Source organism: Natrix helvetica (assembly GCF_964273705.1).
Source record: "Natrix helvetica genome assembly, chromosome: 5".
In the NCBI taxonomy this organism is placed as follows: domain Eukaryota; kingdom Metazoa; phylum Chordata; class Lepidosauria; order Squamata; family Natricidae; genus Natrix; species Natrix helvetica.
In genome coordinates, this window is record NC_138551.1 from 153156931 (window position 1) to 153184540 (window position 27610).

The 27610-nt window shown below is 50.8% G+C and overlaps 3 protein-coding genes across 5 annotated transcripts in view; 2 read left to right on the plus strand and 1 right to left on the minus strand.

Moving 5' to 3' along the window:
* Positions 1 to 412: 412 nt before the first annotated feature.
* On the minus strand, positions 413 to 7948 carry ZBTB48 (zinc finger and BTB domain containing 48). Its single transcript, XM_081954946.1, has 11 exons — positions 7846 to 7948; positions 6527 to 7177; positions 5922 to 6208; positions 5074 to 5185; positions 4695 to 4787; positions 4268 to 4354; positions 3367 to 3521; positions 3144 to 3280; positions 2067 to 2231; positions 1809 to 1897; positions 413 to 739 (listed from the first exon to the last, which is right to left on the minus strand). The coding sequence occupies exons 2-11, from the start codon at positions 7169 to 7171 to the stop codon at positions 446 to 448; spliced, it is 2064 nt and encodes a 687-aa protein (XP_081811072.1). The 5' UTR covers positions 7172 to 7177; positions 7846 to 7948; the 3' UTR covers positions 413 to 445.
* An 892-nt stretch (positions 7949 to 8840) lies between these two features.
* On the plus strand, positions 8841 to 21177 carry NOL9 (nucleolar protein 9). Its single transcript, XM_081954950.1, has 12 exons — positions 8841 to 9092; positions 9729 to 9954; positions 10248 to 10375; positions 11261 to 11399; positions 12050 to 12146; positions 12269 to 12366; positions 14168 to 14329; positions 15193 to 15466; positions 16270 to 16381; positions 17813 to 17993; positions 19691 to 19824; positions 20892 to 21177. The coding sequence occupies exons 1-12, from the start codon at positions 8925 to 8927 to the stop codon at positions 21006 to 21008; spliced, it is 1836 nt and encodes a 611-aa protein (XP_081811076.1). The 5' UTR covers positions 8841 to 8924; the 3' UTR covers positions 21009 to 21177.
* A 4813-nt stretch (positions 21178 to 25990) lies between these two features.
* Positions 25991 to 27610, plus strand: part of PLEKHG5 (pleckstrin homology and RhoGEF domain containing G5) — a gene marked incomplete at its 3' end in the record, with an annotated part of 35648 nt that continues 34028 nt past the window's right edge. Inside the window, exons 1-2 of one of the 3 annotated variants that reach the window (XM_081954908.1) lie at positions 25991 to 26031; positions 27428 to 27504. Of the gene's footprint in view, positions 26032 to 27378; positions 27505 to 27610 lie in introns of those variants that run through there. The other 2 variants (XM_081954910.1, XM_081954909.1) reach the window with 2 other exon arrangements.

The window sequence follows — 27610 nt, forward strand, 5'->3', positions numbered from 1 at the left end:
CAACCCCGTTCAAGCAGGAGAGCTTATTCCATCTTGGACACATGGCTGCCCACTCTCTTTAAAAAAACCTCCAGTGATGGAGCACCCACAGCTTCTGGAGTCAAGCCGGTCCACCGATCGATTGATCTGGGATTACAGATTAACAGAGTAGGAAGGGACCTCGGGGGGTCATCTAGTGCAACCTCCCCGCTCAAGCAGGAAACCCTATACGATTTCACACAGCTGTCTAGTCCCTTCTTGAACACCTCCAGTGATGGAGCCACCCATGGCTTCTGGAGGAAAGCCGTTCCACTGGGGGAATTGATCTGGGGTTACAGAATTAACAACGTCGGAAGGGACCTCAGAGGTCTTCTAGTCCAGCCCGCTTGCCCAAGGGGAGACCGACCCTACCTAGACCATTCCAGGCAAAACGGTTGGCTAATCTTTTATTAGGGGAAGCAGGCCGCTACATCCCACAGTCGTTCGGGATCGTTATGAGGAAGGATTGTTCCGTGACTTCTGCGGGGGCCAAGTTCTCATTGGCGCAAAGTCTCTGTCCGGCGGGGAGACCCACGTTGGAGGCGCTCTGGGCCAGGGCCTCCACGATCACCTCCGCGGAGCCCACCTCCAGGACGCTGGGGGCCTGCAAGGCCACCACCACCACCTTCTCGTCCTCGATAACCAGGTTGCGCAGCTTCCTCTGGCGAGGATTGTAATTCTTGACGCGGTCGTGGATTTCCATGTGGCGTCTCAGGTGAGCCTGGCGGAGGGAGGGAGGGAGGAAGATGGGGAGGTGGTCAAGGGCAGGGCAAGAAAGGTCCCCAAATTCAGCAACCCCATCGTTGCCCTTCAGGATATGATTATTAACAATTGGAGGGGAACTCAGAGGCCTTCTAGTCCAACCCCCTGCTCAAGTAGGAGATCCTATTGTCAGGCCTGCAGCCATCTTTTCTTTGGGATCTTTGGCCTGCCACACTTTCTATTATTCTACATTTTTCTATGGTGGGAAAATACGGAGTTCGATGATATGCAGCCATAACAACATTCTTTCTAGAAAACCAAGGTCATCCTTTGTCTTTGCACCTGACCGGAACTGGATGGGTGGAAGCTGCCAGCGTGGCAGTGGGAGATTGGACCACGGGATGGGCTTGTGGGTGTGGGGGCAAGATCTTGAACTTTCAACTGGGTGGGGAAAACCGGGAAGCTTTCAGATTCGGGTTTTCCCAGATGTGCCAATATGGCTCTCTTCATCAATTGGAAGTTTGAGGAATCTCACAAGCATACAATCATAGAGTTGGGAGGGACCTTGGAGGTCTTCTAGTCCAACCTCCTGCTCAAGCAAGAGACTCTAGACCTTTTCAATCAATCAATCAGTCAGAATAGAGCTGGAGGGGATCTTGGAGGTCTTCTAGTCCAACCCCTGATCAAGCAGGAGACCCTAAACTATTCTAGACAAATAGTTGTTGACCTCTTCTTGAAAACTTTACCTAAGAGACTTCCAACCAAGGAAAGATTTTAGCCGACTCCTCCCAACCTTGAACTGATAACAAAGAATAGCAATAGCCCTTAGACTTATATACCGCTTCCCAGTGCTTTCCAGCCCTCTCTAAGCGGTTTACAGAGTCAGCCTTTTGCCCCCCAGCAATCTGGGTCCTCATTTGACCCACCTTGGAAGGACGGGAGGCTGAGCCCACCTTCAGCCTGGTGAGATTCAAATGGCCAAATTGCAGGCAGCCGGCAGGCACCAGAAGTATCCTGCAGTACTGCTCTCTAACCACTGGGCCACCGCGGCTCATAGAAGGCAAAAAGGACGCCCGCGCAGACAATACCTGCCGCGTGAATTTGTATCCGCATTCCGTGCACTCAAACTTCCGCATCCCTTTGTGTCGACGGACGTGGACCCTCAGCTGTTCCACCGCTACAGGGACAAACATCGGTTAAGCTGTGGCGGGATCCCGCGCCTTTGATCCCCCCCACACAGAGGGTGCCTGGAGTCAGCCAGGCCTCCCCGGCTCCCCCAAAGGAAAGGGCGCCCCTGGGTGAGCTGCTTCCTTTCGCAGGGCGGGAGAAACGCGGCACGTTTTTACCTTTGAACGTTTTCCCGCAGATCTGGCAGAAGTGCGGCCGCCCTTCCTGGTGCCGGCTGGCCACGTGCCTGAGGAGCGGGCCTCGCTCGGTGAACCTCTGGGCGCAAAACTCGCAGCTGAAGGGGCGCTCCCCCGTGTGGGTCCGGTTGTGCTTATCCAGGCTCGCTGCGGGGCGAGGACAAAAATTAAGACAAGATGAACCTGCAGGATGTGGCTTTGTCTCACACTTGTGTCTGGATCTCTCGTGTGTCCTTCACAGCTTGGATGGAGAGACCCCGACACACCTCATCCTGGTTCATTATTATGTTCTTTAAACGACCCCCGTAATCCTTTGCGTGGTGGAGTTTGGACAACTGAATTGAGCTGAGTGTTTCCTGGCCAGATGCCCTTCCTGTCACCAGAGTGGGGTTTTGTTCAGCAGATATATTTCTCATTGTGCCGAGAGAGAGCTTTACCTAGGATCAAACTCTCAGCCTTCTGAATGTGAGGCCAGAGCTCCACCTCTAGGCCCCCACCCACTCCTACACCCTGGTTGCCTTATTATTATTAATTTACTCTTTGGCATCAACAGTTAATCCTCAATTTACGACCACAATGGATCTCCAAGTTTTGGATGCTAAGTGAGACAGCTAAGTGAGTTTCGCTTAGTGACTTATCACTGTTTTTCACAGAGGATCGTTTTTAGCATTTCCCCGCTCACGTGATCAAAACTCAGATGCTTGGCCGGTGACTCGTCTTTATGACGGTTGCAGCGTCCCATGAATCAAGTTTTGCAAACTTCTGGTAAGCAAAGTCCATATTGCTCGCTTAGCAACCGTGTTGCTACCTTGAACAACCGCAGGGAACCACGGTGGCCAGGAAGGTCGTAAAATGGGGCGAAACTCACTTAACAAATATCTCGCTTAACAACAGAAATCTGGGGCTCCATTGTGGCCGTAACTCGCAGAGCCAGAAAGAATCCTGCTCCGTCTAGACGGCCCTGCTCGCTTCTCGTTCGGCCGGTGGAGACACCACTTTGTGCCGTGCTACAGCCAGATTGCCAGCGAGGAGGCAGCCGAGAACTACGTCGCCCTGCACCTTGCGTGCGGAAGGTTTTCCCGCAGAGGTGGCACTGGAAGGGTTTCTCGCCCGTGTGCGTCCGGAGGTGCATGTTGAGGTTGGCTTTCTGGGTGAAGGCGTGCTGGCAGAACTCACAGACGTGCGGCCGTTCGTTCCTGGCGAGAGGAGGAAGCCCCCGTCAGATAAGACTGCAGCGTCCCCCGGTGAGCTGGAGCTCACCCCTCCCCTTCCCCGCCGGCACCTGTGCTTCGCCTTGACGTGCATCTGCAAACCGTTCCGGCTGGAAGCGCGGTGGCCGCACTCCTCGCAGACGAAGAGCTTCTCGCCCCGGTGTTTGAAGGCTTCGTGGAGGCTCAGCTCCGTGCGCGAGAGGAAGCACTTGGAGCAGGAGGGGCACTGGAGGGGAAGAGACGGGGCGGGAGGAGGAAGACGGCAGGGAAATCAGGTTTTGTTCTGACCGAGGCTTCTTCCCAAGAGCCTGAAGCCAACTCCTTGTTCTCCCGACAAAACCCCCTTTTGTTAATTGACTGTGAATTCTGCTCCTTCACCTCCAGCAAAGTCTTTCAAAGGAGGATTTACGGTCACAGACCTTATCTGGCTTGGAGAGTTGCCAGGCTGAGATCTGAAGGACTCGGCAAGGAGTCTCCAAACCAATTAAATGAACTAATTGTCTCCTGCAAACTCCACTCCCTTTTCGCTCCTCTTTTATTCCCTCCGGGAGGGGCCATTCATCCTCCACCTGTGGCCTCCCTCCCAAGTCGACCCCTGTTCTTTAGCTGTTTCCTTCCTCTGGCAACTCTGCGCATGCGCACACTGGGAACAGGCTCCAGCTGTTCTTCTGCCCCAATGATGTCTGAGTCTGAAGGCAGCTGATAACTGTCAGACGGCTGTGACCCCCTCTCTGCCTCCGACACAGAGCCCTCGCCCGAGACTTCCCCAGACTCCAGGACTGGCCCATCTCCCTCCCCAACCTCCTCCCTCTCCGAATCTACTACCAGCTCTTCTTGCTGCCAGTGGGCCACAACCGTTTGCTTCTATCCTGTTGGTGTTAGAGGGGGAGGGGCGGGCCTTCCTTCAGCTACATCTCAGGTGGCTTGTCAGGGGGAGGGGAGGAACGTGACACCCCACTGATGCTTGCTCACCGCGTGTGGCTTGGGGGCGCCGTGCAGCTTGATGAGATGGCTTTGCAGTTCCTTCTTCTGCATGAATTGCTGGATGCAGGAACAGCACTGCAAAACAGGCGGGCAACGCTCAGCGCCAAGGTGCCACCGAGAGAGGGAGGGGGCAGGGTGAGGACTGGAGCTACTTGCCCCCTCCCCAGCGCGCTTCGATTGGGCTGGGTTGGCAATTCCCAGCAGGGGGGGGAAAACAGAGGCAGAATGCAACCAAGATGCACAAAAGGAACCGAATTCTACAGCCTGCACGTCAGTTTTCACGTACTGCGGTTGAAGGGCCAGGAAGCACGGATCCAGCCACAGCTGGGCTGTTGGGCCTTTGGGAGCCATTTCTCAGCACGCCACCCGCCACCCGTTTCCGCCCAGCAACGCTCAAGCGCAAGGCGAGGCTCACCTTGTAAGGCATCTCGCCTGTGTGAGTCACCATGTGCAGCCGGAGTTCGACCCGCTTCTTGAAAACCTCTTGACAGACAGAACAGGTGTGAACCTGGGGGGGAGGGGGGGGGTTGGAGACGGGGGAGAGAGACAGAGAGATGACTCAAGCGGGAACTCCTTAACAAGTCTTCCATCTTCCTCCACCCACCTGGGAAGTAGCTGGTTTCTCTCTTAGGTGGTTCTGGAGAACTTCCGAGGCCAGCTTTTGCCATACAAGCCAGCTTTCTTTTTTTCCAAGTTGACCACTTGGCCAAAGGTTGGGCATCCTACCCGCTGCAAGTACGGGGCCTACAAATTGGTGGCTTCCCAAAGTCCGTTGACTCTGCCGTTCCAAATACCTGCTCCGACCGGCTCACACAGTTCCTGGCTTCGTGATCCAGCAGGTTTTCCTTCCGGAAGTAGGACTTCCCACACTTGGAACATTCAAAGGGCTTCTCTCCCGTGTGCTTCCTGCAAGAATATATATATAGGCTTTGGTCATTCCAGGAAGTGAGATTGAACATTCTAATTCACCCTGTGTATTCCTCAGAGAGTACTTTATCCAGCCGTACTGGTTTCTTTTGAGAGCTGTTGTTTTTCTTCTTCATTGGTATTGTACTGGACTGGGCTTTTATAATCTATGTTTATTGAAATAAACCCTCTTAAAGTCTCTAGTTTGACTTTGTTCTATTACTTGTGCTTGCATAATGTCGAATCCCAATATTGCATGATCGCTCCCCCACCCCCGCCCAAAGATTTCTGTAAATTCCTAAGAGATAGACTCATCATCGGTCATTCCAAGGAGTGAGGTTGATCAGTGGTCATTCCAAGGAGTGAGATTGAACAGGGTCATTCTAATTCACCCTGTTTATCCCTCGGAGTTCTTTATGCAGCCGTGATTGGTTTCTTTTGTGAGCTGTTATTTTTCTTCTTCATTGGTATTGCGCTAGTCTGGTCTTTTATAATCTCACTTTTCAAAATCTCCCAAGTTGTTTCCTCCTTCCCTCCAGGAAGTGCACTTCACAAAGCACAGAGCTAACTATCAGTACTTCAAACAGGTCAGCGTTATCTCCACCCAAGCAGTCAGGAACACAGGGGACCCCCCCCCCAACGGAGCACAGAGATTCCCCTTTTCCTTCCACAGATTCCCAGAAGCTGCCTCTGTCTCCTCGCTTCTTCCCTCCCTCTACAATCACCCCGAACGTACCTGTTGTGGACCTTCAGATAATATTTGCTGAGGAAAGATTTATGGCAGGTGGGACATTCCACCGGTTCAGCTGTGCCTCTGCGGGGTCGGAGGGCCGCAGACTTGTGACTGTGGCCGTTTCCGGGGCTTTTGGAGCCGTTGCGAGAGGCTCTGGTTAAGGACGGTCTTTTTCTCCCCCGGATGATCTTTTGAGCGGGGACGTAATCTTCATCCGTGTCGTCTTTTTCCCTTCCTCCGTTGTGATCTTCAGAAGGGGGGTCGCTCGATCCCAGGACCTCTGGGGTCTCCTGGTGGGAAGAACATGGCAGCTTGTAGAATATCATCCCCCCAAAGCAGAATTGCTCTAGATTGTCCCAGAACCTCAATGAGGGCTGGTTTCTTGACCAGCCCAAACAGGTAACCATTTTTTTTTAAAATGGGCTAGCGGCACCCCAAATTCCCAGCTCAAAACAAGAGTAATCTGCGGCAAATTGCTTGCCATTTTTCAAGACCCCCCGTAACTTTCCTTGCTTCCCTGCAGCTTCTCCCCCTCCCTCCCCACCCTGTTTTCTGGGTCAGGAGCAGACAAGGGCAATTCCTAGAGAGCACGTTACTCCGCACGCCACCTCGTGACTGGCGCCCGCGTCCTCGGCGGCTTCGTTTTTCAGGGGCCGTTTAAGTTCCTTACATTCCGGGGTATCCTTTACGTCGCCTGCACGGCTTACAACGTTAGTTTTGGGGAGCCTTTTCAACTTCCCCCGGGGGAGGGTGGGGCCGACCCGTGGCCCCTGAGCTCCTTGGACGCTCCGGGGACTTTCTGAGGCCGGGGGGACGGGGGGCTCAGCCTCGCAAGTCGACTCCTCCACCGGCGAGGAAGCGTCAGGAATTTTGTCGCCAGGAACTTCGCCGCCCGGCGAGAGAGCGGCTTGAAACTCCTGGCACAGCTGGATGGCCTCGGGGACGCGGAGCTCCTTGGCCGTCTCCAGCAGCCTGTCCCGGTTGTCCGAGGTGACGGCCAGGTGGCCAGTGTAGAAGAAGTCGAGGAGGAGGGCGAAGGCCTCCAGGAAGGTCTCCGGAAGGAGGATTTTGCTGGCGCCGCCGTCGTCATAGGTGGCTTGGAAGAAGGAGCTGCAGCAGGCCAGGACGCTCCAGTGGGCTTTGAAGACCAGGCTGCCCACGGCGAGGGTGGCATCGCAAAATTGACCCCTCTGGCGCTGGCGGTTGAGCTCTTGAAGGACCCTCACGCTGTGCTGGGCGAAGACGCCCTCCATGGCAGGCTGGAAGAGAAAGGAGGGGGACGGCGTTAGAGGGGAGGGGGGCCTGTCTCCAAGTCAACATTTTGGCCCCCCATTTGTGTAACTCGGCCGGGGGCTCTTTGCGAAGAGAGGGTCCTCATGCAACGGGGTGTGCAATGAGCGTGCAAATGGTACGCAGTGGGCATGCAACGCTCCCAAAGGGCCAGAAGAGGCACATGGGTCTTGGTGTCCCACCCCCACCAACCTTGGTGCAAACTCCAGCTTGACGTCCGTCCGTGTTTGTGCGTGTCTCTTTGCAAAGACGGGAAGAGGAGACTCCCCGTGCAATGGGGTGTGCAGCGAGCGTGAAAATGGCATGCAACACCCCCCAAGGGCCAGAAGAGCCGCATGGGTCTTGGAGTCCCACCCACCCACCCACCTCGGTGCAAACTCCAGCTCGGTCTAGGGGGGAGTGGGGGAGCCTTTGCAAAGGTGGTCCTGGTTCCATGGGCGTGCAAGGGCCGGCAGAGGCGCATGGGTCCTGGAGTCCCACGCCCGCCCTTCTTATTGCCAGCCAGCCCTGCCTGCAGGGGTGGCCCCATCATCCCCAGCCCGGCACAGCCCCCGCAGAAAGGTTCCCCTGCCTCCTTCCCAGCCCTATCAGCCGGTAAAGACCCCCCAATTCCACCCCAGGACCCCCCCCGGCTCACCTTGCCTGCGCCCCCCCCCTCACTGAACCCGCCGGCAAGAAAAGCAGAGCGCCGCCATCTTGGACCGGGCAGGAGACGCGTGTGACGTCACCAGGGGAGGAGGCGCGGCATGCTAATGAAGGCGTTGGGCCACGCCCTCCGGCTCCGCCCTCTCGTTAGCCTGCCGCGCCACGTGCGCATCAGATCCGCCTTTGGCCAAGAGAGCGAGCGAGAGGGAGGGAGGCGGTGCAACCACGCAGCCCATGCTTCCCAGCCTTGGATGGGACTGGTGATCCCAGGGGGAGGAATTGATTTCGAGAGAGGCGTGCTTTTTGCCCTCTGTTTTTGTAAAAGCAAGGGTTTTAATCTGTTTTAAAATAGGTTAAATAACTTAATTTTTTGAGTTTTTTATATGTATATATCTTATATTTTATATTAATATCAATTCTTAATATTAAAATTTAATAAGCATTAAACTTTATGCAGCAGCTTTGCTTAAGGTGGGAAATTGGGGGCAGTTGAAGCCCACCCGTCTGCCAGGTCCCTAATATCCTCCTCGAGGTGATGTCAGTAACAGTAACAGTGTTGGAAGGTATATTTGGAGGTCATCTAGTCCAACCCCCTGCTCAGGCAGGAGACCTACACTAGGGATTCGAACCGTCGAACTGACGACCTTTCTGATCGACAAGCTCAGCGCCTTAGCCACTGAGCCACCTAGCCATGCCATCTCCTTCGATTGAAACTGCAAAGGGGCAAATGAATGTTTAGGAAATAATAATAATAATAATAATAATAATAATAATAATAATAATAATAATAATAATAATAATAATAATAATAATAATAATAATCATCCTCATTTTGCTTTTTGCACATGGTTGGGGCGGGGCTTCCTTTTATTCAACTGGCTCAAACATTCCCGGAAGGTGGAATCAAAGTGAAGAAGGGGCTCATCTACCCCTTTCACAGCTCTATCAGCACCGAAGGAGGAGGAGGGTGGAGAGGCGTGGCGGGTCCTCCTCTCGCGAGAGTCCCCGAGATTTCACAGTCCCCGCCGTCGCTGTGGAGACGAAGCTCCTCGCTGCACCGGGGAGGCTCGGATGGTGAGCCGCCGCCGCCGCCGCCGCTCGGGCGGCCCGAAGCGGCTCCAGAACGGGGCACCTCGACAAGAAAAGCCGCCTCCGCCGGAGCTTCCCGCTGAGCCGGCCACGCTGACGGTCGCCGAAACCCGCAAAGGCCGCGCGGTGGTTCTGCTCCCAGCGGAGCAAGTGAGCGTGGGCGGGGCCATGCAAATGAGAGGGGCGGGAGTCATGCAAATACACTTAAGGGCGTGGCCTAGAGTTTGTTTAGAAGCTGCTATTTGAATGGGCAGATCGTTGTGGGTGGATCTTTGGGGGGCTCCTCCCCTTTTTTGGGGGGGATATTTGTGTCTTTTCCCCGCTGGATTCCCCCCCCCTCCTCTGCCACCCCACAAACTAAATAACAATACGGGCAGCCCTCGACTTACACAATTGAGCCCCAAAATTCCCATTACTGAGCAAAACGGTTGTTAAGTGAATTTTGCCCCATTTTACGACCTTGGTTGTTAAGTGAATCTCTGCCCTTTTTCAGTTAGCAACGGGGTTTCTTAAGCGAATCCGTCTGCTTATTGGGAAGGTCGCAAAGCGGGATCGGGAACCCCCCCGAGACACCGCGACCGTCATAAGTATGAATCGGTCAGTAAGGGCCCCAATTTTGACCCTGTGATCACAGGGCTGCGCAGCTGTCGTAAGTGTGAAAAATGATCCGAAATCACTTGTTTTCAGGGTTGTCGTCATTTTGGCCGCTAAATGAATCGTCGCAAGTTGGGGATTGCCCGTAACAACTCCGTGGCTTGTTCTGCCTTTCTCTCTCTCTCTCTCCAGACTCTGACCTTCACGGGCAAATGCCGCCTGACGTGCCTGTATGGATCCGTGCGGGTTTTGGGGTTCACCATCGCTGCAGACCAGCCCCCTTACGACCTCTACTCCCCCCACACCTACTGCGCTCTCACCATCGAAGCCGCTGGCGGCATCCAGGACCCAGGAAAATCCGAGAAGGAGGTGAAACGGGAGGCCAAGGCCCTCCTGCGGGCACACTTTGTACCCCAGGGTAAGGAGGAACTAGAACTCCCAATCTCCTGTTGAGTGGGCCAAAGATACCAAGCTGTCTATTGTGCCTAAGGGGAAACTAGAACTCATCATCTCCTGTTGATTGGTCCAAAGACACCCAGCTGCCTTTCATGCCTAAGGAGGAACTAGAACTCACCCTCTCCTGGCTTCTAGCCTTTGTCCAACTAGTCTACCTACATATCTAATACTCTCGCCTCTCGTATGGCCGGATAGGCAGCAAATAAATTTAAGGAGCAGGTGACATCTCCTTTGTCTTCCTCCTTTGCCTTCCAGAGGCCAGAGGCCGGCTGCTCAGAAGCTTTGGGCCGGACTGCTCCATCTTTTTGCTGGAACCGCTGGAGACCCCGGAGACCAAGTTCATTCTCAGCCACTCGGAATTCGCCCAGATCTTCAGAGCGAAAGTGAGTTCCGTGGTTGCCTAAAGTACAGGCAGCATTTAGCCCTTAGCAAACCACAGTTGAAACCATCGCCAGACTTCTTAGTAATTTCTGAGTGGTCACTTGAAACGACCATGGATGAGAGGCAAGACGTTTTCTAAAAAGGAGAAGAAGAAAAAGCAAGAAGGTTCAGTTGCCTTTTCGAAAAAACACCTTTAGTTTTTTTATATATGTGGCTGTAGAAATTGATAAATAAATAAATGGAGAAAGGGAGAGGAAAGAAAAGAAAGGAAAGAGAGAGAGAGAAAGAAAAGGAAAGCGAGAGGGAAAAGAAAGAAAAGGAAGGAAGGAAGGAAGGAAGGAAGGAAGGGGAAAAGAAAATGAGAGAGAAATAAAAAGAAAGAAAGGGAAGAAAGAGAAAGGGGAAAAAAGAGATAAGGAAGAAAAGGAAAGAGGGAAAGAGAAGGAGGGAAGAAAGAAAGGAAAGAGATAAAAGAAAGGGAAAAGAAAGGAAAGAGAAAAAAAAAGAAAGAAGAGAGGGAAAGAAAAAGAGAAAGAAAAAAGAGGGAAAGAAAAGAAAGAGAAGGAAAGAGGGAAGAAAGAAAGGAAAGAGGTCAAGAAAAAGAGAAAAAAAAAAAGAAAGAGGGAAAGAAAAGAGAAGGAAGAAAGAAAGGAGAGAGGGGGAAGGAAAAGAGAAAGAAAGAAAATAGATGATAGATAGATAGATAGATAGATAGATAGATGATAGATAGATAGATAGATAGATGATATTCGGAGTGACCATTGCTCTGTGCAGAAGAGTGACCACACAGGACGCCTTCTCTGATCTTTGCCTCTGAGTCCCTTTCGCCTCCCCCTCTCCCTCAAGGTCCCTTTTGGCTACCCCCCCTCTTCTCTTTTCCTCTCCAGAAACAGGAGGCTTTCCCTGTCGTCCCAGAAGATCCAGTCCTGGCATCTGCCGGCCTTGAGCGCCTGGGGCCTGGCAGCGGCCTGCTGGTATCCCAAAGCATGCACTCGGCCATCGGGGAGCTGCTCCAGGCTTGCCAGGGTGAGTAGCTGAGGGACAGGGTTGCTGTTGTTTTTTCTCTTAAGAAATGGCCCTTTCAGGGTGAAGCAGAGAAAGGAAGGGTGGGGAATTAAGAGTAGGAGAGAAGGTAAGAAAGGAGAGAAGGGAGGAGGAGAGGGGAAAGAGGGGAAGAAGAAAAGAGGAAGAGAAGGGAGGTTGAGAAGGTGGAAGGAGCAAGGTTGTTGCAAAATAAGATGGAGGCACGGGGTGGCAAGAAAGTGACCCAAACTGTATTTTATATGTGTGTCTGTGTGTGTGTAAAAATGAGTAGAGAGACTATGATGAATAGGCAAAGGTTAAATAGCAATTCTAAGAATGTACAGTATATCTATGAATCAATTTGAAAGGGGGGGGGGGAGAAATAGCCCTTTCTCTTGTGGGGAGGGGGGTCTTCTGGTCTGAATATTTTTGATTAGTTGATCAAAATATAAAACACAAAAGCAAATAAGAGGAAAACAGGAGCAAAAAAGGAAAGAGGAAAAAGTGCAGGGGAAAGGGGGGGGGAAGTTGACTTCCAACTTCTGGGGGTGCATTCCCTGATTGCGGTCGTAAGTCGAGGACTCCCCGTGCTCTGGATTCTCGGATCTTCACCCCAAAATCTCATCTCAAAGGTTCCTCGCTTGCTTTTTCAGTGGAAGACGAAGGCTGCCCGGTTATCTTAGTTTGTGGCCCGAAAAGCATCGGAAAGTCAACATTCAACAGATACCTGATGAATCTTTTACTCAACCGGTGAGTGGTGGGTTTTCCCCCCTCCTCTCTGGCTCCCTTCGGCTCGGTCGGTTCTTTTGTATTTTCCTTGAATGATTCCTGGACTCTTTGTCTCTCTCTCTCTCTCTCTCTTTAAATTCCAGCCTTCCCTGCCTCGAATACCTGGAGTGCGATTTGGGGCAGCCGGAGTTCACCCCACCGGGATGCATTTCCCTGGTGAACGTGCGGGAACCCCTGTTGGGTAAGGAGCCTTGCAATGTTTTCTTTTTTTTAAAAACCCAGTTGTGAAAAAGTGTGTGTGTGTGTGGGGGGAACAGCCTGAGGAACTTTTGACATTAGGATGACGGGCAGTAGAGAAAAACGAGGAGCAAAATAATCACCCCACAGCCGTCTACAGGGGGTTCTCGACTTCTTAAGACCAGAGGGGGATCCAGAAAGGAAGAGATGGATAGATGGATGGGTGGATAGATGGATAGATAGGTAGAAATCTATGGATGGATGGATGGATAGATAGATAGATAGATAGATAGATAGAAATGGATGGATGGATAGAGATAAGATAGATAAAGAAAGAGATGGATGGATGGGAGATGGATGGATGGATGGGAGATGGATGGATGGATGGATGGATGGATGGATAGATAGATAGATAGATAGAGACAGATATAGATAGATGATAGATAGATAGATAGATGATAGATAGATAGATAGATAGATAGATAGATAGATAGATAGATAGATAGATGATAGATAGATATGGATGGATGGATGGATGGATGGATGGATAGGAGATAGAAGGATAGATGGGTGGAGATAGATAAATGCTAGATAGATAGATGATAGATAGATAGATAGATAGATAGATAGATAGATAGATAGATAGATGATAGATAGATGATAGATAGATAGATGATAGATAGATAGATAGATAGATAGATAGATGATAGATAGATAAATAGATAAATAGATAAATAGATAGATAGATAGATGATAGATAGATGATAGATAGATAGATAGATAGATAGATAGATAGATAGATAGATAGATAGATAAAGAAAGAAAGAAATGAATGGGAGATAGATGTATAGATAGATGGGTGGATAGGTAGAAATTGATGGATGGATGGATAGATAAATAAGAGATGGATGGATAAATGGGTGAAGATCGATAGATAGATATGGATGGATGGATAGAGATAGATAGATAAAGAAAGAGATGGGTGGATGGATGGGAGATAGATGGATAGATAGATAGATAGATAGATAGATAGATAGGGATGGATGGATGGATGGATGGATGGATGGATAGGAGATAGATGGATAGTTGGGTGGAGATAGATAAATGATAGATAGATAGATAGATGATAGATAGATAGATAGATGATAGATGATAGATAGATAGATAGATAGATAGATAGATAGATAGATAGATGATAGATATGGATGGATAGAGATAGATAGATAAAGAAAGATGGATGGATGGGAGATAGATGGATAGATAGATGGGTGGATAGGTAGAAATCGATGGATGGCTAGATAGGTGGAAGTCGGATGGATGGATAGATAGGAGATAGATGGATAGATGGGTGGAGATAGATATAAAGAAAGATGGATGGATAGGAGATAAATGGATAAGTAGGTGATGGATAGATGGGTGGGTAGGTAGAAATTGGATGGATGGATGGATGGATAGATAGAGATGGATGGATAGATAGATGAAAATGGATGTATGGAGAGATGGGGGGGGGAGAGAGAGAAAGAAAAAGAGAGAGATGAACGTCACCTGATTTTACAAACTTTGGTACCACAGTTAAACAAATCACTGCCCTTGTTAAGCAACCGTCTCCCTGCTGGCTTCCAACAAGCCAAATCAACGCAGGAAGCCAGATCTGCTTAACAACTGCCGGATTCACTTAATGACCACATTCGTTCCACTGAAAAGTCATAAAACGGGACAAGGCCCAGCCACGGCCTCGCTTAACAACGGGAGCACTGGGCCGAAATATTTAGATCCTCGGCCCCGGTGCCCTCTTTCCGCTCCAGGTCCTCCGTTCGCCCACCAGCGGCCCCCTCGCAAGATGGCCTACTACGGGGACGCCTCTTGCGAGCACGACACGGAGCGGTACCTCGACATGCTAAAATACGTCTTCGGAGGCTACGAGAGAGACGTCCCTCTGCTGGTCAACACCATGGGATGGGTGAAAGGTAGGGCAGGGTGTTTGTGTCTGGGCCCCCCTTCCCCACGTCTGTTGGGGAGGGGGCTTCTGTCCCCCGGTGCTCCTTGGTCCAAAGGGCCCAGCAGGGAGGATACGACCGGAGAAAACAGCAACTGAACGGGAGAACGGCTGGAGAGAGAGTATCTTATCTTACCGCCCCTGTGTCTGCTTTGCCACTTGCACAAGGGGCGGATAGGACAGAGCTCCAGGGGGTCATGGGTCGCCCCCTCCCCTCTCTGGACGATGCTTTGTAGCTGCCTTAAGGAAATTCAAAACGTCCTTAAAGATCCGTCTCATCCTGGGCACCCTTTTTTTTTTTGAACTATTACCATCGGGCAGCCGGTACCCAAAGGAGAGATTGGCTGAAAAACAGCTTCTGTCCCAGAGCAGCAACTACCGTATTTTTCAGAGTATAAGGCGCACCAGGATTTTGAAGAGTGCTTCAAAATTACACCAGTGCGGTAGTAACAGTACGGTAACCGTTAACATCACTAGCGTTGATGACGTTACCTAGGTGGGTCATGAAACGTCTGCAAGAAAACCACTGTCAGCACCAAGGACCCTACAGTCTTCTCCTCCTCCTCCTCCTCCTCCTCCTCCTCCTCCTCCTCCTCCTCCTTCCTTTTCTTGTCTTTCTCCATCTCTACTCCTAGCACTGATGATGTTGCCTAGTCGGGTCACGAAACGTTCTCAAGAAAACCACCGCGCTCAGAGACCCCCAAAAGGCCTTCAGCCAAGCAGACCCTCGCAGGTGGCCACCTCTGCTTTCCATCTCACTCTGGTCCTTTCCCCCTCCCCGCTCGGGTAACCTCTGCTTTCTCACCCACCCACCCACCCCTCTTTCCCCCCAAGGTGCCGGCTTGCTGCTCCTGATCGACGTCATCCGCTCTCTGTCGCCCAGCCACGTCGTCCAGCTGAGCGCCGAGGACTTCAAAGACCTGCCTTTGCTCTCCGCCGACTACATCCGCGGCACCCCCGGACTGCACACCCGGGGGAGACCCTCCCTCAAAAGGAAACACCCCGGCGGGAGCTGCCAGAACCACGGAGGCACCCATGCTCCACAGCCGGGCCATCAGTTGCTGTGTGTCGACGCCAAATTTCCGGGCGCCGGAGTCCCCGGCGTAGGGTACGTCCCAGCTTGGGAAAGCAAAAAGGAAAATAATTCAGATTATAAATAGGTTTTTCTTGCAGATCTCCTGGTCTCACCGTTTTTGGGCAGATGGCCTGATATTTTCCGGATTAAATTCTTTGGATAGAAAGTCCTCGATTTACGGCCATTCGTTTAGTGACCCCCCCAAAAATCAACGGGGGCCAGAATTTCCAGTGTCGTAAGTGTGAGAAAAGCGGTCGTAAGTCCTTTGCGGGGGGCTGGAAATGATTTACAAACCGTTTTTCCACACTTAAGGACCAGGGAAAAGCCGCTGCCTGTTGTGGTCGTAAGAAGGGAGCACCCTGTCATTGTCTCGCTGCCCCTTGAGATCGGGAAACATTTCACCTTCTGCCTGGTGCACATCTTGGGAACAAACTAATACAGGCTCTCCTCGACTTGCGACCGTTTGTTTAGTGACCGTCCGAAGTTACGACGGCACTGAAAACAAGCGACACGGGGCTGTTTTTTCACACCTAAGACCGTCGCAGCGTCCCCGTGGTCACCTGATCCAAATTCAGGCGGCTCGGCCACTTGACTCTTATTTACGACGGTCGCAGTGTCCCCTTTTGCGACCTTCGGGCGAGCCGAGAAGCCGGATTCGCTCAGCAGCTTAGTAGCTCTGCAGGGATTCCCTGCATAACGGTGGAAGAAAGTGGGGGGAGGGGGGGCAAACTCACTTAACGGATGTCTCACTTAGCAATAGAGATTGGGGGGGGCTCCGTTGGGGTCGTAAGTCGAGGATTCCCGTCGTTGATGTACCTCTGCTTCGTTCCTTGCAGGCGAGTGCACAGCAGTACCCTGAGGAATGTCACCATGGTGGGCTACCTGGGGCAGCTGCAGCCCCCCAACACGGAAGCGGCCGTCCCCCTGCCCGGCCTGGTGCCCTATCAGGTGAGACCCCCCACCCCCGGGCGGAATTGGCAGGCAGAGGGAATGGAGGTGGCTCCTGGAAGATTTCACTCAAACGGAGGATAAAAGGGCTTATTTAGCTATCGTTCCATATGTAGCCCAGCCCTGATGCTGTCACCTAGCTGGGTCATGCGACGTCTGCAAGGAAACTCCCAAGCTCAGAGAGTAGCAAGGGTCCCACAATTCTCCTCTTCCCCCCTTTCCCCCCACCCCTTCACTCCTTTTCTCTCCTTTTTTCCTTTCTCCACCTCTTCCCCCTCCCCTGCCCCTTCTTTCCCTTCATTCCTTCTCTTCCTCCTCCTCCTCTTCTCTGCAAACCCCACTCCCTTCTAGCACTGATGATGTTCCCTAGTTGGGTCAGGAAACGTCTGCAAGGAAACTCCCAAGCTTAGAGAGCACCAAGGACCCCACAGTCCTCCTCCTTCTCCTTTTCCTCTGCTTCTTTTCCTCCTCCTTCCTCCTCTCCTCCTCCTCCTCCTCTCTGCAAGCCCCACTCCCTTCTAGCACTGATGATGTTCCCTAGTTGGGTCAGGAAACGTCTGCAAGGAAACCCCCAAGCTTAGAGAGCACCGATACCACAGTCCTCCTCCTCTTCCTCTTCTCCTTCTCCTCCTTCCCTTCCTCCTTTTCTTCTTCTTTTTTCCTCTCCTCCTCCTCCTTCTCTTCTTATCCTCCTCCTTTTCCTCTTCTCCTTTTCCTCTGCTGCTTCTTCTCACTCTTCTCCTCCTCCTCCTCCTCCTCCTCCTCCTCCTCCTCCTCCTCCTCCTCCTCCTCCTCCTCCTCCTCCTCCTCTCTGCAAACTCCATTCCTTTCCAGCCCTGATGATGTTTCCTAGTTGGGTCAGGAAACGTCTGCAAGGAAACCCCCAAGCTCAGAGAGCACCAAGGATCCCACAGTCCTCTTCCTCTTCTCCTCCTCCTTCCTGTTCCCCTTCCTCCTTTTCTTCTTCTTTTTTTCCTCTCCTCGTCCTTCTTCTTTTCTTATCCTCCTCCTCTTCTCCTTTTCCTCTGCTGCTTCTTCTCACTCTTCTTCTCCTCCTCCTCCTCCTCTGCAAGCTCCATTCCTTTCCAGCCCTGATGATGTTCCCTAGTTGGGTCAGGGAACGTCTACAAGGAAACCCCCAAGCTCAGAGAGCACCAAGGACCTCCCACTTCAACCCTGAGTTACAGAGCTCCTCTTCTTATCAATATCCTTGTAGAAATTCCCTTTACCTGGTGAACCTCTGCCTAAAACGAAACCCCTTCTTCTCCCTCCCTCCCTGCCTCTCCCTCCTTCCTGCCCTAAAGTCAGATATTATTTGGGCTGTGGCTACAAACCTCGGCTGGATGATGTCTTCGCCCGTCACCCCGGCCAACCCCCCCACCCCCCAAAAAAAGAATTGACGCACCCACCCCTCTGTTTTTCCTCTGCCAGGTGCCCTTCAACGCCACCGTCCTCCGGGTGATCCACGTGGACGTGGCCCCCACCCACATCTTGTGCTCCCTCAATGCCAGTTGGGTCGGCCTCTGTCGCCTGCCGGATCAGGTGCCGCGTAAAGCGGAGGGTCCCGTGGTGTTGTTGTCACAGACGCCCCTCTGCGACTGCGTGGGCTTCGGTAAGCGGGCAGGAATCGTTGGCCCGGTTGATTCGGGGGCTCATGGCATCAGCCATCTCGCTTTTTTCTTTCTTTTTTTTTTTTTTTTTTGCCAAAAACTTTTATCTATTTTTAATTTTCAAAACAAACATAAAAATCCTCCTCCTTTACATCCTGTAGAAAGTGTATCAGTTTTTGTGCATCTCTTCTACCGTCATCAAGTATAATTCATATTAACTCCCGTATCTTAACTCCAATGTTTATACATGTTACCATTATCATACCTCCACTTTTATTTGACTATAATTGTTTAAACTTCCTTTCGTCATGAAATATAGCAAAATTTAATACGTAACCACATACTGGCATTTCATTTACTTATTTGTAAAGTCCTCCATTAATATTAAATCCTCATATCCTATTCTAGCTAAACATTCCATAATATTTAATAACAAAGTTTTCTAATCCTCCTTTCCAGATCGCTGTTTACAATTTACATCCAATTTCCTTATATTATACCCATACATATATATATATAGATCCTTTTTCTTTCTTTTTTTAAAATCGGTTTATGGAAGTATAAAATACGAAGGGGAAGAAGCAAAGTGGGAAGAGAGGGGGGAGGAGGGAAAGGATATGCGTGCAACGGGACGGAAGAAAAGAAAAAAGGAAAAGGCTTCCGACTTCCTTCAGCACAGCAGAAGGGGACACAACATGACAAGCACAACTTTTTTGCTTTTACACAAAAGAGCTCCTATCATCCAGCAAGCCCCCCCCCCTCCTCCTCCTCCTCCTCCTCCTCCTCACATGCGGCAGAGGCTGAGTGGTCTGTGCAAATCGTCCTTCAGTTTATGACCGCTTCTTTGGGGCCCCTTCAAAGTTTCCAGTGGCGCTGAAGGAAGGGCCTTACGACTGGGTCCTCACACTTACAACCCTCGCAGCGTCCATTCCTCCCCCCACCCCCTGCGTGGCATGTATTTAAACGACGGTTGCAGATGCCCGGGGGGGGGGGTCGCGTGATTTGCGGACACTACTGAGAACTTCAGGGATTTCCTTAGTGACCGTTCCAAAAACGGTGGCAGAATCGGACGCTTGTCGATGCCAGCATGGTGGTAAGCGTCAGCAAGGTCCCTTTTTTCAGAGTGGTCGTAACTTGAGGACTGCCCTGCAGTAATGGAGCAAGCCACTTGGTACCCCAAATCTCTCTCCTGCTGCTCGTTTTCTTTTCTGCAGTGTTTCGATGCTCTGGTTGGTTGGTTTCAGTGTGAATTTGTTCAGCTTTTGGCCTTTTTTTAGCAATGTTTCTAACTGCTGGCCGCAAAGATCTTTCAGCAGTGGGAAACATCCAGGTAAATCAAACCTAAAAGACAAAAAATGCACAATTTATTCTCTCACAATGTTGTGGCGTTGTCCATTTCCCAGGCAGCCTCTCTCCGCTGAAAATTAAGGTCTGCCAACTCCCTGCCTTAAATCCCAATTTTTCTTTAGAGCATTTCTTTCGAAACTTTAAGGCTTGTGAACTTCAACTCCCACAATCCCTCCCGGCTGGCTGGGGGATTCTGGGAGTCAAAGACCACAAGTCCTAAAATCACCGTAGTCGGATGCTTCTCTCTCTTTTTTTTTTTTTTAAATTTAAACACCCGTTTTGGATCGAACTGCATCCTTTGCTGAATAACCAGAGGTCGAAAGCCGAAATTTAAAAATTCTTTTTCAAACAGGAATTGTCCGAGGGGTCGACATGACCAACAAGCTTTACTACATCCTGACGCCGGTGGCTCCGGAGAACTTACGCCATGTGAACTGTTTGCTGATCGGCAACATCGCCATCCCCAATTGCATCTTTCTGAACCAAGTAAGTGGATGCCGGGCCACTTAGATACATGTCAACGGGCAGCAAAGGGCTGGTCTCTTTTAATCCCTCTCGCTGCTCTTTCGTTATGCACGGTGGGACTCTTTTCCTTTGCTGATCGGCAACATCGTCATCCCCAATTGCATCTTTCCGAACCAAGTAAATGGATGCCAGGCCGTCTTAGATACATGTCAACGGGCAGCAAAGGGCTGATCTCTTTTAATCCCTCTCGCTGCGCTTTCGTTATGCACGGTGGGGACGCTGCTCCTTTGCTGATCGGCAACATCGCCATCCCCAATTGCTTCTTTCCGAACCAAGTAAATGGACGCCAGGCCGCCTTAGATACATGTCAACGGGCAGCAAAGGGCTGATCTCTTTTAATCCCTCTCGCTGATGCTGATCTCTTTTAATCCCCCTTGCGGCGCTTTTCTTACGCACGACGGGATGCTGTTCCCTGGCCGGCAGGTTTGAGCTCAAACATCCAACTGCGCAGCCACGCAGAAGATCAAAGCAAGGGTGTACTCCTGTTTGTAAAAGGGGAACCCACTACCTCTGGAAGGAAGCTGTTCCCTCCATCCGTCCATCCCTCCGTCTCTCGTGTATTTTATCTATTTTAGAACCTAGAATCACAGAGCTGGAAGGGACCTTGGAGGCCTTCTAGTCCGACCCCTTGCGCAAGCAGGAGAACCCTCTCCCATCCCAGGCAAAGAGCTGTCCAGTCTCTTCTTAAAAACCTCCAGTGATGGAGCACCCACAACTTCCAGTGGCAAGTTGTTCCACTGGTTAATTGTCCTCACTGTTGGGAAATCCCTCCTTAATTCCAGGTTGCTTCTCTCCTGGATGAGTTCCCGTTCTTACAGTTCATCCCACGGAGATGATCAGTAGCCTTGGGGACAAACTGGCCCCCCCTAGCATCCCACACCACCCCTTCCCTGCCAGACAAAGGGGTCTCCAAGGGTCCGAAGCAGCATTTGGTCCTGGATTTTCATCGCCTCGAAGAATCTCCTTACGACGAGCGTCCCATAACAGCGTCTGCTCCATTCTCTCCATACCCCTCCCCCTGTTTTTAGGCCAGGACCGATGGGGAGATCCCGTACGTCACCTCCGATTACAACTACGACGTCTCCGGGGCTGGGAAATTAAAAATCAAGAAGCACCTCCAAAGGCGAGAGCACCGTTGCCTCTGAAGGAATTCCTCCTTCGGAAGGATTCGTCTCTGGGACCCAGCGGACTTTCTGTCATGGCAGCTGGCGTGGCGCCTCCCCTCGGCGAAATTTGCACCCCCCCTCCTCCTCCGATTAGCAGGTTTTTTTTTTTAATCACAATATTCAGATTAAAACATTTTATACAAAACTATCTGACTCTCCCCGTCGGCTTTGAGCAACGTTGGAAGGCTGCGAAATCAAGGTTGAAAAACTTTTTTTAAAGTATTTTTTTAGGTTTTTTTTTAAAAAGTATTTTTTATTTTTCTAAAAAAGTTTTTTATTTTTCTAAAAAAGTATTTTTTAGTTTTCTAAAAAAGTATGTTTCATTTTTTAAAAAGTATTTTTAATCTAAAAAAAAAAGTTAAAACACAAAACTCCAGAAAAACAGTTTTTTACAGAAGCAAAAAGAAAACAAGAGGTTTTAAAAATGTGCATTTAAAAAGGACACATATACATATACACATATTATACCCGTCCCCAGTCCTCGACTAAATGACAACATTGGAGCCCAAAATTTATGTTATTAAGCGAGACGTTTGTAGTTTCCCCTATTTTGCAACCATTCTTGTCACCGTTGCTAAGTGAATCGCCACAGATGTCAAATTAGTAACAGAGTTGTTAAGTGAATCTCGTTCCCCAACCACCCATTGACCTTGCTTTGTCAGAAGGTCGCAAAAGGGGGTCGTGACCCTGGGACACTGCAACCGTCATAAGTACAAGCCAGTTGCCAAGTGTAAACTATCTCTTATTTTATTTAATGACGTCCAAATCACCTTTAAATGGTTTTAATTTGCTATAATCTGACTTTTGGGGTCTGTTCCAATTGTAAATGAGACAGTTTTCAGCCTACCTTGATACACCTAGTCCTCGATTTAACAACCATACGTTTAGCGTCTGATTGAACTTACAATCGGTCACTAAACAATGAAGTTAAAAACAATGAAGCTAAAAAGAGACCCGTCTCTAAACGGCCATAATTCAGAAGCGGAACACCAAGGCATGAATTTACAGCGGTTGCAGCGTCCCGAGGTTGCGTGATCGTGGGGGGACCCAATTTGCTTAGCAACCAGGTGATCCACTTAACAACCTGTGATTTACATGGCCGCTAGAGCGAAGAAAGAGTCTGCAAAACTGAGCGCGATTCCTTTCACTGCCTCGCTTAGCGACGAAAGGTCCCGATTGTCGTGGGACCCCCCTGTGTTTTTGAACCCCACAGCGCAATCGGGGTGTGGAGAGGTGCATGGGGGGGGTTATTGCACCCCAAAAGACAGAAGTGTAAGCCCTCTTCGGGCAAACTGGGGTTCCAAGGGCGTCCGAGTGTGAATTGCAGCCAAGAAGTGTGTGGGTTTTGTGGGGTTTACACTTTTTTCCCTTGTGCGGCCGGCTGCTCAATTGTGCTTGTTACAAGGAGGTTACACAGGGTTGTGGGTTCGGTGTGCAATGCCTAAAACAACAGCGGCACACTGGGTGCTTTTTTTTTTTTTTTAATGCCTAATCCCTTTTATTCTCTCCATCATCGGAAAAAGGGATTACGTCCAGCAGCCGTCCGGCCGGCCGTCTGACCCGAAGCAAAGAAAACAGAAATTAAGCAGAAACAGCAAAATTGAAGGCTGAAAATGAGCCAGATCATCTGGGGAAATTAATCCCAGGAGGCATTCCTGGGGAAGGAGGGGCTGCGCAACCCTCCCCTCGCCCCCCCTGGGTCACGTGACACCCCCAGCCTCACTCCTTTGGGGGGGGGGAAAGAACCTCTATGGATAGCCCATCTATCTGCTTTTAATGCCTAAGGTGGGACTAGAACTCCCTGTCTCCTGGTGATTGGCCCAAAGTCTTCCGGTCAGCTTCAGTACCCATTGTGAATCTAGAACTCCCCGTCTCCTGGTGATTGGCCCAAAGTCACCCAGCCGCCTTTAACGCCTAAAGCAGAACTAGAACTCCCCGTCTCCTGGTTTCTTCCACCCGACCTGGAGCTATTTATCCCCTCTGTCCAGCAGCTGAAATTCCTCAGGTTCGATGGTGCAGGAGAGCAGATTCCACAATGACCGGAATTCCACCGGAGCCCGCTCTGATTTTTTTCCGGCCCACCAGACCGATTCCAAAATCTCCGATTTCACGGGCGGCTGCCCGCTTCCTCCGACATACGGCGGGTATCGTGCGAGGTCGGGCGTAAACTGGGGTGAGGCCGGAGGGGGAAATTCTCTTGCTGGGGTGGATTGTGTGGCCGAAGGGAATCCCACAATCAGGGAACGCCCAGGCCGCTTTCTCCAAATATTAAAATAATCATAAAGTGTACAGGGAGTCCTCAACTTACAACAGTTCATTTAGTGACCGTTCCAAGTTGCGACGGCACAGGAAAAAAAGGATCTAGGACCATTTCCCCCCCACTTACGACCATTCCTAGCATCCACGTTGACACGCGATCAAAATTTGGATCCTTGGCAGCTGACTCATACTTAGACAGTTGCAATGTCCCGGGGGTCAAGGGATCCCCTTTGGCGACCTTCTGACGAGCAGAGTCAGCGGAGAAGCCAGATTCACTTAACAACGGTGTGATTCACTTAATAACCGCAGCCATTTATTTTATAGCAAAAAAAACCTCGTAAAATCCCCGACCACTTCTTTAGCTGTCGGGTGTTTAGCCCCGTGGGAATTCTGCCAACTGCGGTCGTAATCCGAGGACTGCCGTATCTGGGATTTGCCCGTCGTTCTGAAGTCTTCAGTTCCTATGCTGTCTTGCATGCTGGTTTAATCTCCTTTTATTTGAAAGCTCGGGATGGTGGCTTGTCATGCAAACTCCCATCAAAGGAACGTGGCTTGCCCTCGCCTCTCCTCGGACAGGGGGTGGGGTGGGGATCAGGCCTTCCCCATCCGGTCCGTCTCACAGACCCCCCACCCACCCTCCGTCTGTCCGTCTTGGGGCTTGAGAGCTCTTTCATGAAGGACGGACGATGTCCGTAGGAGGTGGAAGAAAAGGCCTCTTTGTCCAGACAAAGCTGTCGAACATTGCTGGAGTTTCTTCGCAAGTCCGACTCGGTTTCCCAGAAAACGCCAGCTTGCAGGGGCTGAAGAGGGGGCTCCTTGCACCCCCAAAAACGGCTCTTTGGCACAGTCTCGTTGGGTGGGGGTGGGGGTCTCGGCTGCGGGGTGGGGTGGGCTAGCCAGGAAGCCGCTTCGGACGATCGTGAAGGAGAAAAGCAAACTCGGGGATAAAACTCGTTTTTTCCGGCCGCTCGGTGATGTTTCTCTACTGGAAGAAGCGGGGGGCTTACGAGCTGGAGGCGCTGCCCCCCGATTTGACGGATCCGGAGGCAAGCCTGGTGGAGAAGTTCTCCTGGAGTTCGACGCTCAACATTGCATCCCAGGATCTGGAGGGTAAGTCAAGTGGAGACCGGCCAGAATTGGACGGTCTTGCAGGATGACAAGAGCTGGAAGGGACCTTGGGGTTCATCTAGTCCAACCCCATTATCAAGCAGGAGACCCGCGACCATTCCGGACAAATGGCTGTCCGAGGCCTTCTTAAAAGCCTCCCGTGTTGGAGCTCTCACAACTTCTGGAAGGAGGCCCTTCCACTGCTTAATTGATCTATGATTACAGAATGGCAGAGTAGGATGGGACCTTGAGGGTCATCTAGTCCAACCCCATGCTCAAGCAGGAGACCCTCAACCATTCCGGACAAATGGCTGTCCAATCTCTTGTTGGAAACCTGCAGTGATGGGAGCACCCACAATTCCTGGAAGGAGGCCGTTCCCCTGGTTAATTGATCTGGGATTGCAGAATAACAGAGAAGGTTGGGGCCTTGGGGGTCATCTAGTCCAACCCCCTGCTTTTCAGTCTCTTCTTAAAAACCTCCAGTCCCCTAGAGACTTGCTGACTTCCCACTGCTCTTGCCAAGGGTTACAGGGGGACTACAGATTGTCCTTGAATTACCACCATCCCTTTAGCGACCGCTCAAAGTTACAGCGGTATTGAAAAAGTGACCCCGCAGACTGAAGTCCATTGCTACGTCTCACGTGACCACGGGGATGCCGCAACGGTCGTAAGCGTGGAAAAATGGCCCTTTTTCTCAGTGCTGTTGTAACTTGCCATGGTCACTAAGCGAACCGCCGTAAGTCAAGGACCACCGGCAGCGCGGGAAGAAATCTCACAGGGCAAGCTTATTCATCGCGAGAATGGGGGTGCACGATCGTCTGATTCTTGCAGGGTTTGGGAATATCGCTGGGGTAAGGTCAAAAAAGTCAAGATGGCGGCAGGGCCCTTGCAAGCGTTTCCAAGGCAACCTTGGGCAGGCGTTCACCCACCCTTGCTGGGACCGTCCTGAACCAATGGGTGGTCGCTTGCTTCGGCTGACCAATGGGAGAGGGCGAAGCGCTTTCTCTCGTGATAGGTCCTACTGCCCGAGCAGGGGGTCGGTCTAGATGACCTCTGGGGGTCCCTCCCCATTCTGTAGAATTCTGTAACGTTTGCTGCTCCGCTCCAGATGCTGGCCGTCACAAAACCTCTTTTATTGCTTGGTTCTGTGTCGGAAAGGCGGCGGCGGAGGGAGATGAAAAGGACGGGACAGATGGACGTACGGACATTTCAGCCCAGCTGGGAGTCAGTTTCTATTTTACAAAATTATATTCTCCTCCGAGAATATAATAATGCCCTAATTATGCGATCCGGGTTTGTGGGAGGGTTGAAATGCGAAAGCTTTAGAGATTCTGGTTTTTTGACCAGGAAGAGACACAGTTGTGAGACCAAGGAAGCGTTTCGTCTGCAGGGTTTGTTTCTGTGTGTGTGTGTGGGGGGGGTGTCCTCGACTTACGACCGACCATACGGGTGGTCCTTGATGGACTTTAATAATGCATTTAATGCCGCAGATCTGAATTGGTGGTTAAAGGCACCAAGCTAGAAACCAGGAGACGGTGAGTTCTAGTCCCGCTTTAGGCATGAAATCAGCTGGGTGACTTTGGGCCAATCGCCAGGAGAATGGGAGTTGTAGTCCCTCCTTAGGCAAGAAAACCAAGTTAGTGCCAAAACAATGATTGTCAGTCAAGGACCACCTATCTACTTACCTGGAATTGTGATAGGAAGAGAGGGTGAAATTGACTCGCCTCTGTAATGCAAGTTTGGGAAACGGATTGGAGGAAATTGACCACACCTGAGGAAATTGACATCTCAAATCCTTGTTTTTGCAAAGGAAAAATTATTTTTTTCACTTTAAGAACAAATCCATCTATCTTTGCCTATCGAAAAAAAACCAAAGTAATTCCCTCCCCCCTCAATACAGCTGCAAAGTCCCTCAACTGCTTGTATTTTATACCCAGTGGTGGTTGTGGCTGCATTCACACATTTTGACCTGTATCCTGATGGAGCTGGACTAGATGACCTCAATGTTTTTTTTTAAATCCACACTACTGAGAAGCAACACACACACACACAATACACCACACGGTTGGCTACAATTTAGGGGTCTTTCTTTCCCCCCCTCCATTGTCCCCCCAGTTTATCCCAGTGTTGCAACTGGATTTCCTCATTCGGTGGCCTTTTTCTTGGCTGGAGAAACTGCCCATTTCCACTTTCCGCATTATTCATAATAGATTGTTGGGCAGAAATAATTTTGCCCGGCCGTTTGGCCAATAGCGATGCTGTCACTAAGTGCTCAAGGACAGACAAGGAGACAGAGGGGCCTTTGTCTGGCGGGAGGGGGGGTCTGGCCCGAAAAATTTGGAAGCGTGGGCAGCCCGTCTCTCTCTCTGTCTCTCTCTCTCTTTTTCCATCTCTCTTTCTCTCCCTCCCCCTTCTCCTTCTCTGTCTCTTTCTCTCTCCCTCCCTCCCTCCTTCTCTGTCTCTTTCTCCCTCTCTCCCTCCCTCCTTCTCTCCCTAACTCCTTTCTCTTTCTCTCTCTCCCTTATTTCTCACCTCTCTCCATCTCTCTCTCCCCTTCTCTCTCTGCTCCTCCCTCCTTCTCTCTGTCTCCCTACCTCCTTTTTTCTCTCTCCCTCCTTTCTCTCCTCTCTCCATCTCTCTCCTCTCCTTTCTTTCTCTCTCACCATCTCTATCCCTCCCTCCCTCTCTCTCCTTTTTTCCTTCTCTGTCTCCCTACCTCCTCCTTTCTCTTTCTCTCTCCCACTCCTTTCTCACCTCTCTCTCCTTCCCTCCCTTCTTTCTTGCCTTCTTTCTCCTCCTCCCTCCCTCCCTCTTTCTCTCGCTTTGTCTGTCTGTCTGTCTGTCTCTCTCTCTCTGTCTCTCTCTCCCTCTCTCACCTTTTCTCTCTCTCTCAAAACAGAGCAAAATTAATTGAACTATCTCACTTTGCAACATAAATTCTGGCCATAAGTTGGGACTCTCCGCATCTAAGGAGACCAACTGTCTCAGACTGATTAAACCACCGTGTCTTCCTTTCCTCTTTTTAATTCCAGATGAAGGAGATGTGGCGGAGGATAGTGTGCCCCAGTGCGAAAACCCCAGCTGTGCTGAGAACCAGAGGGCCGTCAAGGTAATTCCCCTGCCCACCAGCAGTGCCCCATGGGCTTTGGGATCTTCCCTGACCAGATAGGTTCAGCAGTATTCTAAACCGGAATGCTTGCCACAGACTCAACGAC

What these genes read in the sequence shown, in the direction of transcription:
- NOL9 (XM_081954950.1), top strand. Translation starts at nt 8,925, where the DNA reads ATGGTGAGCCGCCGCCGCCGCCGCCGCTCGGGCGGCCCGAAGCGGCTC. An exon ending in GGCACACTTTGTACCCCAGG is followed by an intron (nt 9,955 to 10,247) that starts GTAAGGAGGAAC and finishes TTTGCCTTCCAG; the next exon opens with AGGCCAGAGGCCGGCTGCTC. An exon ending in ATTGCATCTTTCTGAACCAA is followed by an intron (nt 19,825 to 20,891) that starts GTAAGTGGATGC and finishes CCCTGTTTTTAG; the next exon opens with GCCAGGACCGATGGGGAGAT.
- ZBTB48 (XM_081954946.1), bottom strand. Translation starts at nt 7,171, where the DNA reads ATGGAGGGCGTCTTCGCCCAGCACAGCGTGAGGGTCCTTCAAGAGCTC. An exon ending in GAAAACCTTCCGCACGCAAG is followed by an intron (nt 2,232 to 3,143) that starts GTGCAGGGCGAC and finishes CTCGCCCCGCAG; the next exon opens with CGAGCCTGGATAAGCACAAC. An exon ending in GATACAAATTCACGCGGCAG is followed by an intron (nt 740 to 1,808) that starts GTATTGTCTGCG and finishes TCCCTCCGCCAG; the next exon opens with GCTCACCTGAGACGCCACAT.